At 46.3% G+C, this 20,093-nt stretch overlaps 1 protein-coding gene across 1 annotated transcript in view; it reads right to left on the reverse strand.

Moving 5' to 3' along the window:
* Positions 1 to 20,093, reverse strand: part of CEP350 (centrosomal protein 350) — a 134,953-nt gene that overhangs the window by 91,831 nt on the left and 23,029 nt on the right. Inside the window, exons 7-8 of the mRNA XM_065409685.1 lie at positions 15,820 to 15,933; positions 10,060 to 10,206 (exon numbers count right to left, since the gene is read on the reverse strand). Coding sequence (XP_065265757.1) covers positions 10,060 to 10,206; positions 15,820 to 15,933 — 261 coding nt within the window. The remainder of the gene's footprint in view (positions 1 to 10,059; positions 10,207 to 15,819; positions 15,934 to 20,093) is intronic.

A 20,093-nucleotide genomic window follows, 5' to 3' on the forward strand; every position in this document is an offset into this window, starting at 1 on the left:
TGGGCCATGATGGGGCAATTAGGATCACCTTGGCCCCATCTGTTCGTATTTTTATCAGGACCCTGTTTAGAACCGGTATCGGGGGAAACGCATAGAGTAAGTTTTGGTTCCATGGGATCATGAATGCGTCTCCCAGGGAATGTTTGCCTAGCCCTGCTCTGGAGCAAAAATTGGGACATTTCTTGTTTTTTGCAGTTGCAAAGAGGTCTATTTCTGGGTAGCCCCATATGCGGAATATGTTGTGAATGGTGTGCTCGTTTAATTCCCATTCGTGATCCCACGGGAAACGTCTGCTTTGTTCGTCCGCTGTGGTATTCATCACTCCGGGAAGATAGGCCGCTGATACCCGGATGTTGTTCGCAATGCACCAGTTCCAGAGCTTCAGAGCCTCTGTGCACAGAGACTGGGATCGAGCTCCCGCCTGCCTGTTCACGTAGAACATGCATGCAATATTGTCTGTCATTATGTGTACGTGTTGGTTCTTGATCAGTGGCAGGAATTGACGGCACGCATTGCGAACGGCTCGAAGTTCTAGGACATTTATATGGAGAGAGGACTCGGTTGAAGACCAAAGCCCCTGGGCTGTGTGGTGAGACATGTGTGCACCCCATCCTGTCAGAGATGCATCAGTCGTCAGTATGAGGGATGGAGCCTGCTGAAGAAAGGGGACTCCAGAGCAGAGGTTGGAGTGAATTGTCCACCACTGTAGAGAATCTTTGACTCGGACAGGTATGGAGAGAGTCTTGTTTAGAGGGTGCACATTCGGTCTGTACACCGTGGCCAACCATGCTTGGAAGCACCTCATGTATAGACGTGCATTTTGGACGACGGAGGTGCACGAGGCCATGTGACCTAGTATTTGTAGACAGTCCCGGACAGTCACCTGGGGACTGTTGCGAATCGTTGTGGCCAGTTGACTTATAGAATTGAAGCGGGCTGGTGGGAGAGATGCCAACCCCGTCCGGGAGTCGAGGTATGCCCCTATGAACTCCAGATGTTGGGAGGGGTATAATGTGGATTTGTTTTTGTTTGTTTCCTATCTTTAGGCCTGCAAGTAATCGATGGTAAGTCGTATGGATCGGAGAGCTTCGTCGAACGTTGAAGCTTTGAGGAGGCAATCGTCTAGGTAAGGAAATATTACGACCCCTTGTTTTCTGAGGTAGGCTGTAACTACGGCTAGGATCTTGGAAAAAACACGGGGGGCCGTGGACAGTCCGAAAGGGAGAACCCTGTATTGGAAATGTGTGGAGCCGAGAGTAAAGCGTAGGAATCGTCTGTGGGACGGGTGTATAGTCACATGAAAATAGGCGTCCTGTAGGTCGAGGGCTGAAAACCAGTCGCCCTGCTCCAGCGCTGGGATTATAGTGGTGAGAGTGACCATCTTGAACTTTTGCTTTTTGACAAATTTGTTGAGCCGCCTGAGATCGAGGATTGGTCGCCATCCCCCATTTTTCTTCTCTGTTAAGAAATAATGGGAATAAAAACCCTTCCCTCTGTGTCGTTCTGGCACAGTTTCTACTGCTCCCAGTTGAAGGAGATGCTGCACTTCTTGGAAGAGTAGTTGCTCGTGAGATGGGTCCCTGAAGAGGGACGGGGAGGATGGGTGGGTGGGAGGGAGGGAGAGGAAGGGGATGGCGTATCCAATTGTAACTACCTCTATGACCCATTTGTCGGATGTAATTTTCTGCCATTGATGAGAGAATGGTCGTAGGCGGTGTCCAAAGATAGGTGTGCCGGCTGAAGTGGGAACGCTGTTTTCTAAACCCTCGACCAATGCTTCAAATCTGCCTATTAGTTGGAGGGGGTTGCAGCGCCCCTGTAGAGTTAGGACGACGACGTTGGAATCTTGGTCTTTGGCGTTGTTGTGGCTGTTGTTGTTCCTGTGGTCTATAGGAATGTTGTGTAAATGCGGGGTAGCGTGGGCGGTGATAAGGTTGATATCTATATTGTCGTCTTCTGGTCGCAGGTGGCTGGAGGCCTAGGGACCGGAGGGTTGCTCTTGCGTCCTTCATCGAATGAAGCATGTCGTTTGTGGTGGAGGCAAAAAGTTTTTTCCTCATCGAAGGGAAGATCTTCAATGGTGCTCTGGACCTCTCGAGGGAAGGAGGAAGAGAGCCATGAACCCCGTCACATGACCACTGCTGTGGCGGTCGACCTTGCTGCAGTGTTAGCTACATCGAGGGCCGCTTGGAGAGCGGTGCGTGATATGGTTTGTCCCTCGGAAACCAGAGCTGTGAATTGTTGTTTCTTCTGCTCTGGGATGTGATCAATAAAATCCATGAACTTACTATAGTTTTTGTGGTCATATTTTGCAAAGACTGCGGTATAATTAGCTATGCGAAATTGTAGCGTCAAGGATGCATATACTTTACGGCCGAAGAGGTCCAGGCGTTTACTGTCCTTGTTGGCTGGGGTGGAGCGGGCGTACTGTTGTTTGGCCCTCTGGTTTGCTGCATCCACTACCAATGAGTTTGGCGCTGGATGGGTAAAAAGGAATTCAGAGCCCTTTGAAGGAATGAAGTACTTCCTGTCCGCTTGTTTACAGGTAGGTAGGCTAGTGGCTGGATTCTGCCAGATGGATTTAGCGGGTTCTAAAAGGGCTATGTTGATTGGTAATGCCACTCTAGAGGAAGAAGAGGGCTGCAAAATGTCTGTTAGTTCATGTTGTTGTTCAGTGACTTCCTCCAAGTTAATTTTCAAGTCACCGGCAGCTCTTTTCAAGAGGTCTTGGAATTTTGCATAGTCATCCAATGGTGTTGGAGGAAGGAGAAGTAAGGCTTCCTCAGGTGTTACGTCGGGCTCTGCTGGAATAGGAGCAGGACTCAGTTGCTCCTGGGAGTGTGACGGTGCTGCCTGGTATCTTATGTCACTGGCAGGTCCGTCACGTGGCGGTGCTAAACCGGTGTTGCGCCTGGTCGAAGTGCCGTAGCGCATGTGTTCTCGGGGGTACGATGCCCATGGTGCCCAACATTGCCATGGTGGTGGGTAGGGCATAGGTGGTGCCATCCAAGGGTTCACTCCCCATGGGGAAGGATCCTGAGAACAGGCTGAGGTGGTTTTTTTGTAACCCCTGTTGATTGGGGTCTGGGAGTCTTGATAAGGAGAAAAAACTGCCTGTGGATCAGTTTCCTCATCACTGGAGGAAGGTTGTTCTGATCCTGAGTCATGCATTGGAGAAAAACAGGCATTTATCAGGGGAGACTGCAGAATTGGTGACACCAATAGATCTGCTGTCTGAGTAAATTGAAAAGGTGAGGCTCCTGCGTGAGGTGAAAACTGTGGAGGAGGAAGTTGCCGTGAGGGAACATTCCTCTGAGCAGGGGTTTTGCCTTTGATCTCCCTGTCAGCCTGTGCCGCGGTTGCCGGTGCCGTGGTAGGTGCCCGGGGGGGGGGGCAACATCAGCCCGCAGAGGGTCAGGCAGGGCGGGAAATGTCGGCACCGCGTCCGTCTCGGTGCCGAACGGTGCCATAAACGAGGCAGGCAACTGAAAGCCTGAAGCCTCGGCACCGGAGCTTCGCGCCGCCGCCGCAACCTGAGGCGGCTTTCATGCGGTGCCTGAGGAGCCCGGCTCTTCAAAAGTGCTGAGGCGAGGAAACACAGGCAGGGAAACTGTTGACCTGCCTGAGGCACTTTTGTGCCTCACCAACTTCTTTGTCGGAGAGGGCTGCCCCTTTTTTGTAGCTTTCTTCAGTTTTTTTGAAGCAGGGGGGCTGTGGCGGGCAGTAGAGCCGGAGTCGGCGCCTGGGTCTGAAACTGACCCGATAGACTTCTGCAGGAGGAGCAGTTTCAGTTTAAGCTCCCTGTCCTTTCGTGCCCTGGAACTGAGTTTGGTACAGTGGGCACATTTTTGGGGAATGTGTGTTTCCCCCAGGCATTTTATACAATGAGAGTGGCCATCAGAGAGCGGGATAGCGTCCTTACACGTAGAGCAGCGCTTAAAGCCTGTGGAGCCAGGCATGGCAGAAGCGGCTGCGGCTGAGAGAATTTTTTTTTTTTTTTTTTTAAACAGATAAAGAACTAATGAGCTACACTAACAAGAACTGACAACAAACTAACTACTAGAACAGGTAATTGTAACGAAGTGAGGGATTTCCTAACGAGTCTGCTGAGCTCCGTCTCAGGCCGGGGATGGTAGAGAAGGAACTGAGGAGATTGGCCACGCATGCGTACTATTATCCTAGACTCACAGCGGGGGGCAGCCTCTGCGCATGCGTGGCCAGTACGAGTACTGCTACGAAAAATCTCCGAGCGAAGGCGCAGGGACGCACCAACACCTGGAGTGGAGCACCCACAAGGACATCTCTCGAAGAAGAATGAGAGGTGGTGGAAAGAGCATACTAAAAGGTGCTCCAAGAGTGGCATCATGAGGTTTGCAAGGATGATATTAAGATTCCATGCAGGAGAGAGTTCTCTGACTATTGGGTAAGTATGCAGCAACCCCTTTAGAAATCTGGATACCATAGGATAAAAAAAAATGAATATGACTGGACAAGTGCATGACATGCAGCGAATGCTGCACGGCGGATTGTAATGTAATTGAAAAAAATCCAGAATGTTTCAAATATATGATATAGTCAAGGATCTTTCGTATAGAAGCTTTCAGCAAGTCAAAGTTGTGCTGAGCTACTCAAGTTGAAATTTTTTTTCCATTTATAGGAAAAAGGCCTCCTCGTGGAGGGATTTCTGCTTTGGAATAGGATCTTGTAGAGAGCTGTCTCAGTCAGCAGCACTCAACAAGCCTACATCCAGACTATCAGATGCAGTGACCCTTGGTCTTGATGTAGTATCTGACCTTGATCCTGCAATACTACATTTAGGCTTGGCAGGATTACATTTTAATTGCTAACTATCGGTAAACGTTAATTTTCAGCTGACACACTGAAATCGATGAAAAAAATATCAATCGGTAACAGCCAGTGTGCCTACTGGGATCGGATATCACCAGCCCTGCAACCATGGAGGGAGCACCCTGCAGCGAGTCCCCTGCAACCCTGCTGTCACAAGAGTACATGAGTGGGTAAGAGACAGCGGAGCTGCAGAGGGCTCCCTGAGCTGCCTCAGGGTTGGTGACACCCGATACCTACAGGCACAAGGTACAGAAGGAGGCTGTGGTCCTGGCATGGCAGGGCAGAGACCCCTGACCAGGACTGCAAGGAGGAGGAGCCCCCAACAGCAGGGGAGGCCACCCCACTGCTGATTGGCTCCTGCAACAGTGCAGGGAGCCATCTGCAGCCCACTATCATGGACCCACTCCCTCTCACCAGTTTGGAATGCCGGTGGTCTCTGGTCTGCCAAGCCAGGATTGCAGCCATCTCTACACCGTGTCCCTGCAGGGATTGGGTGTCAGTGGCCATGCAGGGAGACCTCTGCTGCTCCACTGTCACAGGAGTGAGGTGCCAGGATAGTGCAGTTGAAGAGGGCTCCCTGCATGGCCACGGGGCCAGTGACACCCGATCCCTGAAGGAACAAGGTGTCAGGGAGGCTGCAGTTGTCATAGAATATCAGGGTTGGAAGGGACCTCAGGAGGTCATCTAGTCCAACCCCCTGCTCAAAGCAGGACCAATCCCCAGAAAGATATTTACCCCAGTACCCTAAATGGCCCCCTCAAGGATTGAACTCACAACCCTGGGTTTAGCAGGCCAATGCTCAAACCCCTGAGCTATCCCTCCCCCCAGTGGAAGAGAGACCCCTGGCCAGGATTGCAAGGATGAGGACAAGCTCCTGGCTATAGGGGAAGTCACTGCACTGCTAAGAATTTCCTGTCTGGGAATGGCTCCCACACTCCCAGCTGGTGAGTGGGGCTGGTAAGACTCAATCCTGACAGGCATAAGGTGTGGGAAAGACTGCGGTCCTGACCCAGCAGAGCAGAGACCCCCGGCCAGAACTGCGGGGAGGAGTCCTCTCCCCAGTCGCAGAGGAAGTCACCCAGCTGCTGAATGATTTCATCCCCTGGCTGGAGCCATTCAGCAGCGGGGTGATCTCCCCCATAGCCGAGAACTTGTCCTTCTTGAGGCTCTGGAGGTCTCTGCTATGCCCTTCTTGGACCCCCGCCTTTCCTGTACCTTGTGACTGCTGGGATTCACTGTCACCAGTCCCATGGTCGTGCAGGGAGCACTCTGCTGCTCTGCTGTCATGGACCTGCTCACTTACTCACCAGCCAGGAGCATGGAAGCTGTCCCCGGGCAGGAACTGTTCAGCTGCAGGGTGGCCTCCCCCATAGCCAAGGGCTTGTTGTCCTCCTTACAGTCCTGGCTGCAGAGGGCTCTGCTCTGCCCGGCCAGGGTGACCCCCCCACCCCCGCACCACATCTTGTGCCCTGGTGTCTTGGGCCCCTCAGCAGTTCATCACTGTCAGCACTGCCCTAACTCTAACTTCAACCTTCCCCCACAACCATAAAAATAAAAATAGTTAATAGAAAAATATCTTTAAAATAAAAATGTATATAAATAATCTAAATTAGAAAAAACAAAAATTGAGCTCTGCCAAGCCCAACTATATTTGGGCAGTCTGGAAGTGGAATGGGAGGCTAAGCAGATGTCTGGGGAAGGTCTATCAACCAGAACTGTATTGACTTGTATGGGACCATCAGGACTAATGAGGAAGACTCTGTCTCATCTGATCTTGCATGTCATTCTGGGAATGATGGGAAATGGTGAGAATGCGTATATGAGACCTTGATCCAACAGTATGAGACTGGCATCTTGCCTCCCCAGAAGAAAAGGCTGGACATTTCAGATGCTCTTTGGTGACAAACAAGTCTATGACAGGATTTCCTCTCTAGTGAAAAAAAATCAGCTTGATAAAGCTCTTCAGAGACCACTCGTAGTTGGTGATGAATTGTCTGTTTAGTAGTCTGCTAAACTTTGCTGACTCCTGCGAGATGGAGAGATGTTACCTGGGTTGTTGGCACAATGTCCATAACTCGATAGCTTCTTGACATGGGGGTGATAAGCAGGTGCAGATGCACCTGCATATGTGTTGACTGTATGAATCTGTACTGTGGAATTCCATAGGACAGTCTGGAATGCCATGGAAGTTAATTTAATTGCTTGTAGCTTCAGAACATTTATGTGAAGAGTTATTTTCTTTTGAGATCAAATCCTTTGTATCTGGAGGTGGTCCAAGTGAACACACCAACCTGCTCATGATGGGTCAGTGATCAGCATCTTTGCAGGAGTCAGAGAGAAGAGAAACCATTTTGGAAATTCTTGGGGTTGGACCACGAGTTCAGTGCTGATGGGACCACAGTTCTCATGCTAATTTGATCTCTTGTAGGACAATACACCAACTTTAACCAGGCTTGTAACAGGTGCGCGTGAAGTTTGGCAAGAAGCTTCATGTAAGTGCAGAGTGACGGGGCCTAGAAATCCGAGACAGCTCCATACCGTGTATGCTAGATTCAATTTAATACTGGTGATTATTGACTGAAGAAACTGAAATCGGTCTTCAGAAAGATATGACATCACCAATTTGGAGTCAGTCAAGACTTCTCTATTAATTCTTTTGCCTGTGATGGGATGGGAGACTATTTGTCATAGTTCACTAAAAGGCCCATTTGAGTGAACAAGTGAAGGACATAGTTCAAAGCTGCAGTAAGCTCCTGATGGGATAAGCCTTTGATTAGCCAATCATCTAGATATGCATAGACATGGATGCCTTGTCTAGCCAGCGTCTGAGGTATCAATGGATGCTAGTAGCAATGTTTTGGATACTAGCTGGGGCTTCCTTAACGATATCTTTCAGCTCCTTTCTGGCATCTTGTGGGAGCCTGGATATGTAAGGAGACACCCTATCCCATACAAGGTAATTACATTTTTCAGATAGGGCCTGTTAATTGACAAATCATAACTGTAGTGAGGCTGATGAACAGGCCATTCTCCGAAATGAGCTCAGTTTCTTGGGATATCTCTCACCTTAGATTTTCAAGCACAGGAGAGACCACCAAAGAGCCTGGTGTCAGGGGAATATAAAACTGCTCCTACCCCTTTTAGGATAGCTGGCAGTGTTTCTCTGTTCTGTTAGCCATAGGAGATAGAGTAGCTGGTGTTTGCCACAAGGTCTTAGCAAGATCCAGGAGGTCCTCGTTGACAGGTTGTACTATCCTAGCAGGAGCAGATGAGTGCAGAATATCAAAAAGCTTGTGAGAGCCTTTTTTTAAATTTTTCTTTTTAAAGTGATAGACGTTTCAATGTCAAGTGTCTTGGCAATTCTGGGGCGCAGGTCCTGAAACTTTTGAAGTCATCAGATTCTGGTACAAGGGTTGAAGAAACAGCTTTGGCTGGGGAAAGAAGACAATGTGTGCCTGAAATGCAAAGGATGTTGCTCCTCAGGTTCTCTGGTGTCTGTTCCTCCTCAGCCACTTGCTCACTCATCTCTCTCAAATGATAGTGATCTGGGCATAGAAGTGGAGGGGAAACAGAGATCTACTCTACTTCCTAGAATGGTAGGAAGGTCTCCTGGATGTCCAGGACCGAGATCCCCAAAATGCACAATCCCATGATGGCACACCGTATTGGTAAGACTGGTTCAGATCGGGTTGACCAGGCCACTTGTATGCCTGTGATAGATGTGTGTGTAGGAGCTCTAAAGGAAGAGCCTCTTGTTTGTAGTGATATAATGATCTGAGGTGAGAAGACTCCTTGCTCGACACAGAAGAAAGAGTGTGCTCCAGTGAGGAGGACAACAAAGAAACAGTCAAGGGACAGTTTGACCTCTGGGGAGATCTTGATGCCAAGAAGTCAAAATTATGCACTGGTGCCAATTATGAAAGTCTTAGTACCAAAAACATCACCAGGCACAAGATAGTCTCCTCCAGTAAAAAATCATCAGGCACCGTTAGGAATTCCATAGATGGTGCAGATATTGAAGCTGCCACCTGTGTCAATGCCTGTGCCAGTGGTATTGTAAGCACTGGTATCACATGAGGCTAATGCTTCTTCAGCACCAAGCTGAAGGTTGAGCCAGCATCACTTACTCCTCCTGTGATGGGCAGAGGCATAGTGATTTGTTCCCTGGAGAACTGATGTTAGGGCCCTTCTTTACAGAAAGATAGGGACTGGTGCCAGGAGCCATGTGTGTCTCTATATTTGGGTCTCTCGTCTCACAGAAGATGCTGCACCAGTCTTCAGTGCCAGCATGGACTTTGGTGCCGGAGCCTTGCCTGATGCCAAGGATTTTTTGTTGGTACCCATTTTGGGAGTCGTGCTGGGTAGCAGGGGCACTAGCAGATTAGAACTTAACAGTGGTCGGATCTGTCTTAGAAGTTGATCCTCCATCGTCGGGGTCTGAAGTGACCCTACACTGTTTGAGGCAGTGAAACTTTATACAGGCTTCCCTGAATTTCCATGTCCTTGTGGGAAAAGGTCCAGCACAGCAAACACCGACCTGGAATGTGGCTCTCACCAAGGCAGAATAAACGATGGCTGTGGCCAATAATGAGAGGGATTAAGCCATCCAGAAAAGACGTGGTTTGCAGTCTGAAGACTTTGAATCTGCCATTTTGGTGCAGAAAGAGGCGCCTTTGCTTTTTTTAAGAGACAATCCAAACAGAAAAATAAGAAATAAAGAATAACAGAGGGTAAAAAGGGAAAAATTAGCCCTGAGTTAAGAGGAGAAGGAACAATAAGGGGTAGCAGACAAATGCTACTAGTTCTGTCTCACTGCCAGGGCTGGTAAGAGGGAACAGAGGGACTGTACAGCTGCTCTACCCTTTATGCTTTTAAGGTGGGAAAGGGGAGGCACAAGGGCATGGAAGGTGCAGACACAGCCCCAGTGGAAACAGCTATTCAAAAAGATTCTGGTCTCACATTCATATACACGTGCAGTGGGATTCACAAGACACAAAGAACTGACAATTTTCAGGCCAAACTAGTTTTCCAAGTCAAAGTCATATGAGATAAAAATAGGGCTTTATAACAAAAGCAGGTTGAGTTGCAATCTTAACTGCGGCATATTCCTAATATAGTAGGAGCCTCCACAAATCTTAGAAGTCTGCAAAGTTGTAAAATAAAAAATTAAAACCAACAGAAAAAGCTAGTGTTAAATATAGCACAGCTTACGAGATTTAGTAGCTCTCTCCCTTCCATTTCTGTCACTGGATGTTGCTCTTTTGTGCTGTTGCTCTACTTTAGGTGCTGGACCCAGTATCTTTTTCACTAGCTTTTGTCCATCCCGCCAGGAAGATGTACTTATCAGATGGCCTCCACCTAAACAAAGAGCAAATAATGAAGTACTGCATGTATTTTCCAGTGTATCTTGAATGTACCTAGTACTTAACATAACCCATCTACTTATTATTACACCAAGAACTATCACTATATTCCAAACAAATGGTGCTACTTCAGTTGCACAACCCAGGCCTAATAAATAGCCTCGAAGCATAAAAGTATATGAAGGCTGAGGTATAATGCTTATTACCGAGGTACAGCACAAAGTAAAAACCCAAAGCATCTTGCAGTAACTTGTATCCCTACAAAAAACTGTAGAAGTAATAGTCCTGTGCTGGCCTAAAAGATTTGAAGACAAGTGTTAGTGAAAATAAAGAGACAGAGAATCTGTAGAAGACTGTGAGGTTGAGAAAAGAGGCTTTGTATCTTGAGTGGGGGGTAGGAAAATGAGAAAGCAGAGCAGAAATAGAACGAGAGATAAAATTTCAGAGTAACGAGAATAAAAGGAGGCCCAGAATGGGGGGGGGGGGGGGGAAGAGAAGAATGAATGGTTCATTTTTAAGTACTGAGGCTAAATGAGCATCAATTTAGTTTACAGAAAGGACTTTAGAAAGCAATAGCATTTTTAAGAGCAAATTTGCTGCTGAAATAGATGGCTCTTACGAATGTACAAATGTGAATCAACAACAGTCCTGGGCTATGAAAATCCACTGGATTCTAGCAAGGACTTCTGTGAAGGGGAAGTTTAAAGGGTTAAGACACTATCTTAATGGTTTATGCATTGCTTAGGAACAGAATGTAGTTATAAAGGGTTACATCACAATTATTTTTTTCAAACATGCATTAATATTATTCAATGATCCTCTATCAGATCAGAGGCTGGCAGATCTGGCACAAAGTTATCTTCACTGAATGCTTATAAGATTAAACATGTAAATTCATCTGACTAGTTTTTCTTCCCATTAGCTTCCCACACAATATTTAATGATCTTTTGAAGTAAAGCACCAAGATCCTTGGATGAAATATACAAGTGCAAAGCAGTACACTAATTATTTAATTTGGGCCATTTATCACTTTAATCTCTGCTGAGAAACATCTAATTTGCAGGTAATTAATAATCAGGTCAATTTGTCTCTCTCTTAGTTGGGATTTCCAACCATATATGTTCATACACTAGAGCATGAGCATAGTTTAAAAACTAGACATAAATAAATGGGGATATCAGCCTACTGGCCCTACAGGGCTCTGAGAAGCCTAGACATTGAATCTAACTAAATTAAAAAACTAAACCCAACACAGCAGATCTAGTATGTTTTGACATTCAATGTCTTCAATGCTCCTTTAATGAAAGCAGTAGACCTCTAAGATAAAAGGTTGAAAAGACACCATTTCAGTGGCTACTTATATTGTAAACTATGCAAGTGCTTTATGACCCTGTCACTTGAACTTGAAACAGGTTACCATGAACCTTTTAAAATAGATGCACCAGCCAAAGAGATTCTCTTGCCCAACTTGCTGCTCTCAATTATTTCTATACCCCTCCACAAAGCCAGAAGGAAGAGCTTATCTTCTATTTCAGGTCAGCTGTCTACACTAAAAGAAGCTAACAAAGCAGAATATGAGCTGCAGTTATTTATAGTACTTGGCTGTGTTATGCATTCTGTTACTGCAGTGACTGAAGGGGGAGGGAACATCATTACAGATATAACATTGAGCCAGCTCTGATGCCTCTCCTCTAAGAATTTCAGTACAAAAACATGAGGAGAATTATGTAGTCCAATACAGAGATAGGTGCAGCTGGATAACACCACAAAATCAACATGGTTACTGAGTTCAACTGCCTCTGTGCTACTCCCCCTTTCTGGACTAATGGTATGGTCACAAATATTTTATGGAAAACTCTTAATTATTTTTCTTTTCAAGGAGACATTTGGTTCCATTCTTAATCCAGGCTACCCTTTCAACTTTGTCTGGGAAATCCATCCTCAGATTCCCAAATAAAACCAACTGATGGTAGCAGCAGCTCTAAAATTTAAGCTACTTTAAAGACGAATCCAGAACACACAACTTCTGTTAGAGTTTTGATAACTCTACTTTCTATGTAAGGGAGGAGGTTTAGCCATTCACAGTTCCTGAACAACATGAATTCAACAGAGCACAAAGAAACAGCTTCATATCTAACATTTACTTTCAATACCAGTTTCAACTATTAGCCATCATCACTAAAATGAGACATTTACACACCACTCTCCTAAGTACTATATACTGAGTGCACAATTTCTATATTGTGCCACATTAACTTTTACTCCCAAAGAGTTTCGGGAACATAAATTTGTATATGGCTTAACTTTATAAGCCTAGTTAAAGAAAAAGGAGCTAACTACAGACCACAGTACATTCTGAGGTTAAATATGCAAAAATAAATGCCTTATGCATTTTTTAAGCTATGTTAGTATATTGATTGGGTTGATCCTGATGATTGCTTATTTGACATGAAAGTTCAATTCAAAAATAATTCTATCTGAAAGGTTTTCCATTTACTTTTCTTACTTATAATACCAAAGATTAGTACAACTTAAAGGAAAAATGTCTCCATTTTTTTAGTTGGGGTACAGGTAAAGCAATGGAGAAGGAAGTTGTTCCCCTCCACCTCCCAATTCCCTCCACAGACCTGGACCTGTACACAGGAAGGGGGGGGGGGGAAATGAGGAAAAAGGAGAGGGACTCCTTCATTCTATTCCTAATCCATCAGGCCATAGGAGGATAATGCAACAGGTTCCATTGACCCCCCCCCCCCACCTATTAGCAGTGGAGGCTGATGGCCCCTCCATCATTGCTGGCATCTATCTGTGAGATAGGATAGGCACCAGGAAAGCAACATGCAGCATCCCACTGTGATACTCTGTACCCCAAAGCAACACCCTGGCACCCCCGTATTCACCAGTGTTATAATTGCAACAAACCTTGTACAAAATGTGTCATGCGAGGTGTTGATGGAAAAGTTATGGTTTGCTGAATATGATTATCCTATTTGTATGCATGTATCATTTTTGTATCTGAAGTTATGAATATTGACTATGTACCTGTATTTCAAATGTGTTTGCTCCTGTGGTAACTCCCACAAGGTAGTTTATATCCAGTTTAGCCAGCACATTGTGAATAGATTATTCAAGTTGATGGGCCATCAATGAACACAATGGGCCATGGAAGAAGCTTATCCCCACCCGATGGACTTTCCTCTGAATGTTCTAGCCAGAATATGGGTAATGTCCCCTGCTATGACTCATCGAAGCATGCAAGAGCATGTGACCAACTTATGTGACACTGGTAGGGTTACCATTCGTCCGGATTCCCCTGGACATGTCCGGCTTTTTGAGCTAAAAATAGCGTCCGGGGGGAGTTTGTAAATGTCCGGACTTCCCCCTCCCATGCAGAGCACGCGCAGCTAACAGGGCAGCCGGCTGGATAGTGCCACTTACATGGGGCTCCGACAGCCAGAGAGAGCCCCTCCTCCGCTTCCCCTGCAGCAGAGAAAACTACTGCCTCCGGCAGTCTGGAGCTCCTCCCCCACTGCTGCCCAGCGTGCCGGGACGAATAGCTCAGGCCGTTCCTGAGCAAGCTCACAGAGACATTAGGCGAAGGCCAACAATCAGGGGGCCAGGGGGTCGGAGAAGGGGCAGGGAGGTTTTGGAGGGGGCAGTCAAGAGACGGGGGGGGGGTCGGGAGTTCGGGGGGGGGGCTTTCCGGGGGGGGGGGGTGGATAAGGTTTTGGGCAGTCAGGGTACAGGTAGGGTCCTGGGGGGCAGTTAGGGTGGGGGGGTCTTAGGAGGGGGCAGTTAGGGGACAAGGAATAGGGAGGCTTAGGTAGGGGATGGGGTTCTGGAGGGCAGTTAGGAGCAGGGGTCCCAGGAGGGGGCAGTCAGGGGACAAGGAGCGGGGGGGGGGGCTGTCAGGGGGCAGGAGTGGGGAGAGGGATCGGAGCAGTCAGGGGACAGGGAGCAGAGGGGTTTAGATGGGTCGGGAGTTCTGGGGGGGGCTGTCAGGGGGTGGGGAGTGGTTGGATGGGGCGTGGGAGTCCCAGGGGTCTGTCTGGGGGTGGGGGTGTGGATAAGGGTTGGGGCAGTCAGGGTACAGGTAGGGGGTAGGGTCCTAGGGGGCCAGTTAGGATGGGGGGAGGGTCTCAGGAGGGGGCAGTCAGGGGACAAGAGGCAGGGAGGCTTAGGTAGGGGGTGGAGTCCTGGGGGGCAGTTAGTGGCAGGGGTCCCAGGAGGGGGCAGTCAGGGGACAAGGAGCGGGGGGGAGGGTTGGGAGTTCTGAGGGGGGCGGGAAGTGGGAGGGGCAGGGCTAGGGCAGGATGGGGGCGGGGCTCCTCCCATCCTCTTTTTTGCTTGCTGAAATATGGTAACCCTAGACACTGGTCTCCATCTTGTGCCTGTACTTTTCCACTAACTGTGCTGGAGGCTTTGTTTGGGACAATTAAGTTCCCTCCACACTGAAGAAGCTATAAAACGGGAAAGTGACATTATCACTTGGTCTCACTCCCCCCACAACTCAACACCTGGAAACACCCCAGGAACAAAGACTTTGACTGGGAAGCTGGTCCCAGGCTGGAAAGGAGTAGTCCCAGCCTGTGTATGGAAAATTGGTGAACTGTTTGTACCATCAGGGTGAGACACTGCTTGACTCAAATCCTGTCTAGTTTATAGAACTTAGATTGCGATTTTGTTTTATTGCGTAGGTAATCTACTTTGATCTGTACACTTATTACTTATAATCACTTCAAATCTATCTTTCTGTAGTTAATAAATCTGTTTTATTTTATTTTTTTTTACCTCGAACAGTGTGTTGTTTGAAGTGTAAAGGGAAATCTGCTCAGGAACAGAGGCTGGTGCATGTCCTCTCCACATTGAGGGAGGGGCGAACTGGATAAATAACTTACACTGGTCAGGCTTCTGACAATGGCAAGATGGTACAGCTGTGGGTTCCTAGGCTTGGGAGCTGGGCGGGGGAAGTGGCTGGAGCCTGCGTATTGTTGGTCCATAAGTGGCTGGAAAAAGCATTCAGGTAACTCAATAGGGTGTGTCCCTGCCTGTAAATGTTCGTGTGAGTAGAGGACTGGGAGAGGTCTTCAGCTTGTCACAGCATCACAGTGAGAGAGGGAGCCCAGGCTGGTGAGACAGAGAGCTCAGTGGTATCCCAGTTTCAGGCTGCACCCCAGAGAAGTACATCACCCCCCCCCCCACACACACACACACACAGGCTCTTCCACAGAGACGAAAGAAGTCACAGGCAGAAGAGGAGAGCAAGGAAGTTCTGCTCTTGCTGCTGGTCTCCAGTGCTCTGGTGAATGTCCTCAGACAATCCCTGTGAAATACATATACAATCTTCTGCTGTTTCTGAGAGTTGCACACAGCAGCAGGGAAAAGGAAAATTTTGTAAACAGGAAAAAAAAAAAAAAAAAAAAAAAACTGGTGGGGGATACAGGGCTGATATAATATACCAAATCATCTTTAGGACATTTTGTGCAACTGACCAGAGTTCAAGTCAACTGGGTGCCTTTAAACTACATCTTTTTTCACCAGTCTGGGCATAACTAATCTGTGAACATACACATCTAGAAAGAAGCCTATGTCAAGAGTACTACTGTTCACCTGGTTTGGAATCTGGGCTTGATGACCTGGTTAGCTTTTGGACCTTGCGCACTGGTCTGGTTGCTTTCTTCTCCTTGCTTTTCTCAGGGGGTTTCTCTTTCCCTGTTGAATCCTCTGAAAAGCAGACAGTATGTGTGAACTGTTAGTTGATACCCCATGGGAAGGAAAAATAAAACTCAGAAGCAAACTTGCTTCAGCATTTACCCTGATTAAGTGGGGATTAGTCAGAGAATGCAGCATGATCACTCCCTAGGTCATACCCACTACCTTAGAATCCAGCAGTTCCATCTGCTATAGAAAGAGCTAGGTATATAAGAACATAAGAACCGCCATACTGGGTCAGATCAAAGGTCCATCGAGCCCAGTATCCTGTCCTCTGACAGTGGCCAATGGCACGTGCCCCAAAAGGAATGAACAGACAGGTTATCATCAAGTGATCCATGCCCTGTCACCCAATCCAAGCTTCTGGCAAACAGAGGCGAGGGACACCATTCCTGCCCATCCTCGCTAATAGCCATTGATGGACCGATCTTCCATGAATCTATCTAGCTCCCTTTTGAACCCCGTTATAGTATTGGCCTTCACAACACCCTCTGGCAAGGAGTTCCAGAGGTTGACAGTGCGTTGCGTGAAAAAAATACTTTCTTGTGTTTGTTTTAAACCTACTGCCTATTAATTTCATTTGGTGGCCCCTTGTTCTTGTATTATGAGAAGGAGTAAATAACACTTCCTTATTTACTTTCTCTAGACCACTCATGATTTTATAGACCTCTATCATATCCCCCCTTAGTCACCTGTTTTCCAAGCTGAAAAGTCCCAGCCTCATTAATCTCTCCTCATATGGAAGCCGTTCTATACCCCTAATCATTTTTGTTGCCCTTTTCTGAACCTTTTCCAATTCCAAAATATCTTTTTTGAGATGGGGCGACCACATCCAGGGGCGGCTCTATGTATTTTGCCGCCCCAAGCACGGCAGTCAAGCGGCTTTCGGCGGCGCGTCTGTGGGAGGTCCACCAGTCCCATGGCTTCTTGGACCTCCCGCAGGCACGCCGCCGAAGGCTGCCTGACTGCTGCCCCCACAGCGACCGGCAGGCCGCCCCCCGCACGCGCTTGCTGCGCTGGTGCCTGGAGCTGCCCCTGACCACATCTGCACGCAGTATTCAAGGTGTGGGAGTAGCATGGATTTATATAGAGGCAATATATTTTCTGTCTTATTGTCTATCCCTTTCTTGATGATTCCCAACGTTCTGTTCACTTTTTTGACTGCTGCTGCACATTGAGTGGATGTTTTCAGAGAACTATCCACGATGACTCCAAGATCTCTTTCTTGAGTGGTAAGAGCTAATTTAGACCCCATCACTGTATATATATATAGTTAGGATTATGTTTTCCAATGTGCATTACTTTGCATTTATCAACATTAAATTTCATCTGCCATTTTGTTGTCCAGTCACCCAGTTTTGTGAGATCCTTTTGTAGCTTTTCGCAGTCTGCGTGGGACTTAACTATCTTGAGTAGTTTTGTATCATCTGCAAATTTTGCCACCTCACTGTTTACCCCTTTTTCCAGATCGTTTATGAATATGTTAAATAGGACTGGTCCCAGTACAGATCCCTGGGGGACACCACTATTTACCTCTCTCCATTCTGAAAACTGACCATTTATTCCTACCCTTTGTTTCCTATCTTTTAACCAGTTACCAATCCATGAGAGAACCTTCCCTCTTATCCCATGACTGCTTATTTTGCTTAAGAGCCTTTAGTGAGGGACCTTGTCAAAGGCTTTCTGAACATCTAAATACACTGTATCCACTGGATCTCCTTTGTTCGCATGCTTGTTGACCCCCTCAAAGAATTCTAGTAGATTGGTGAGGCATGATTTCCCTTTACAAAAACCATGTTGACTATTTCCCAACAAATTACATTCATCTATGTGTCTGACAATTTTGTTCTTTACGATAGTTTCAACCAATTTAGTACTGAAATGAGGCTTACTGGCCTGTAGTTGCCAGGGTCACCTCTGGAGCCCTTTTTAAAAATTGGCATCGCATTAGCTATCCTCCAGTCATTTGGTACAGAAGCTGATTTAAATTATAGGTTACAGATGACAGTTAGTAGTCCTGCAATTTCACATCTGAGTTCCTTCAAAACTCCTGGGTGAATACCATCAGGTCCTGGAGACTTATTACTGTTTAGTTTATCAATTTGTTCCAAAACCTCCTCTAATGACACCTCAATTTGGGACAGTTTCTCAGATTTGTCACCCAAAAAGAATGGCTCAGGTTTGGGAATCTCCTTCACATCCTCAATAGTGAAGGCCGATGCAAAGAATTCATTTAGTTTCTCCGCAATTGCCTTATCTTTGAGTGCTCCTTTAGCATCTCGATTGTCCAGTGGCCCCACTGGTTGTTTAGCAGGCTTTCTGCTTCTGATGTATTTAAAAACATGTTTTGCTATTACTTTTGGAGTCTTTGGCTAGCTGTTATTCAAATTCTTTTTTGGTCTTTCTAATTATATTTTTACACTTAATTTGCCAGATTTTATGCTCTTTTCTATTTTCCTCATTAGGATTTATCTTCCAGTTTTTAAAGGATGCCTTTTTGCCTCTCACTGCTTCTTTTACTTTGTTGTTTAACCACGGTGGCTCTTTTTGGGTTCTTTTACTATGTTTTTTAAATTGGGCTATACATTTAAGTTGAGCCTCTATTATGGTGTCTTTAAAAAGTTTCCACGCAGCTTGCAGGGATTTTACTTTTGGTACTGTACCTTTTAATTTCTGTTTCACTAACCTCCTCATTTTTGTGTAGTTTCCCTTTCTGAAATTAAATGCTACAGTGTTGGGCAGCTGTGGAGTTTTCCCCACCACAGGGATGTTAAATTTAATTATATTATGGTCACTATTACCAAGCGGTCCGGCTATATTCACCTCTTGGACCTGATCCTGTGCTCCACTTAGGACTAAATCAAGAATTTCTTCTCCTCTTGTGGGTTCCAGGACTAGCTGCTCCAAGAAGCAGTCATTTAAGGTGTTAAGAAACTTTATCTCAGCATCCCTTTCTGAGGTGACATGTACCCAGTCAATATGGGGATAGTTGAAATCCCCCATTATTATTATTATTATTATTATTATTGAGTTTTTTATTTTAATAGCCTCTCTAATCTCCCTGAGCATTTCAGAGTCACTAACACCATCCTGGTCAGGTGATCTGTAATATAACCCTACTGCTATATTCTTATTTTTCAAGCATGGAATTACTATCCATAGAGATTCTATAGTACAATTTAGTTCATTTAAGATTTTTACTTCATTTGATTCTACGCTTTCTTTCACATATAGTGCCACTTCCCCACCAGCACAACCTGTTCTGTCCTTCCGATATATTTTGTACCCTGGTATTACTGTGTCCCATTGATCATCCTCATTCCACCGGGTTTCTGTGATGCCTATTATATCAATATCCTCATTTAATACTAGGCACTCTAGTTCACCCATTTTATTATTTAGACTTCTAGCATTGGTATATAAGCATTTTAAAAACTTGTCATTTTTTGGCTGTCCCCATTGCATGACGTAATTGAATGGGACTTTTTTTCATTTGACTATTTCTCATCAGATCCTCCCTGTATTTTATCATTTTCCATCCTCTCCTCCTTATTAGGACATTGGGGAGGATCTATAAATGGAGATTCCCTAAGGGATGTCCGAACCACATGCTCCTCCGCACATGTCAGCTTTCCCGCAACCCTTAGTTTAAAAACTGTTCTACGACCTTTTTAATTTTAAGCGCCAGCAATCTGGTTCCATTTCGGTTTAGGTGGAGCCCATTCTTCCTGTATAGGCTCACCCTCTCCCAAAAGCTTCCCCGGTTCCTAATAAATCTAAACCCCTCCTCTCTACACCATCGTCTCATCCAAGCATTGAGACCCTGCAGTTCTGCCTGTCTAACTGACCCTGCGCGTGGAACTGGAAGCATTTCAGAGAATGCTACCATGGAGGTCCTGGACTTCAATCTCTTACCTAGCAGCCTAAATTTGGCCTCCAGGATCTCTCTCCTATCCTTCTCCATGTCACTGGTACCTACATGTACCACGACCATCGGTAGGTAGAATTCTATTGCTACTCCAAGGCCCACAGGTTAGACTCCACAATGCATTGCTTAGGCTTACCCTTATAGCTTTGCCCAAACACACACAGAATGAACATTTTGCCTCAAAGACTGTTTACATAAATACTAGAAAAATGCAAAGCCATAAGTATGCACAGATAACAGCCAT

Source organism: Emys orbicularis, chromosome 8 (assembly GCF_028017835.1).
Source record: "Emys orbicularis isolate rEmyOrb1 chromosome 8, rEmyOrb1.hap1, whole genome shotgun sequence".
In the NCBI taxonomy this organism is placed as follows: domain Eukaryota; kingdom Metazoa; phylum Chordata; order Testudines; family Emydidae; genus Emys; species Emys orbicularis.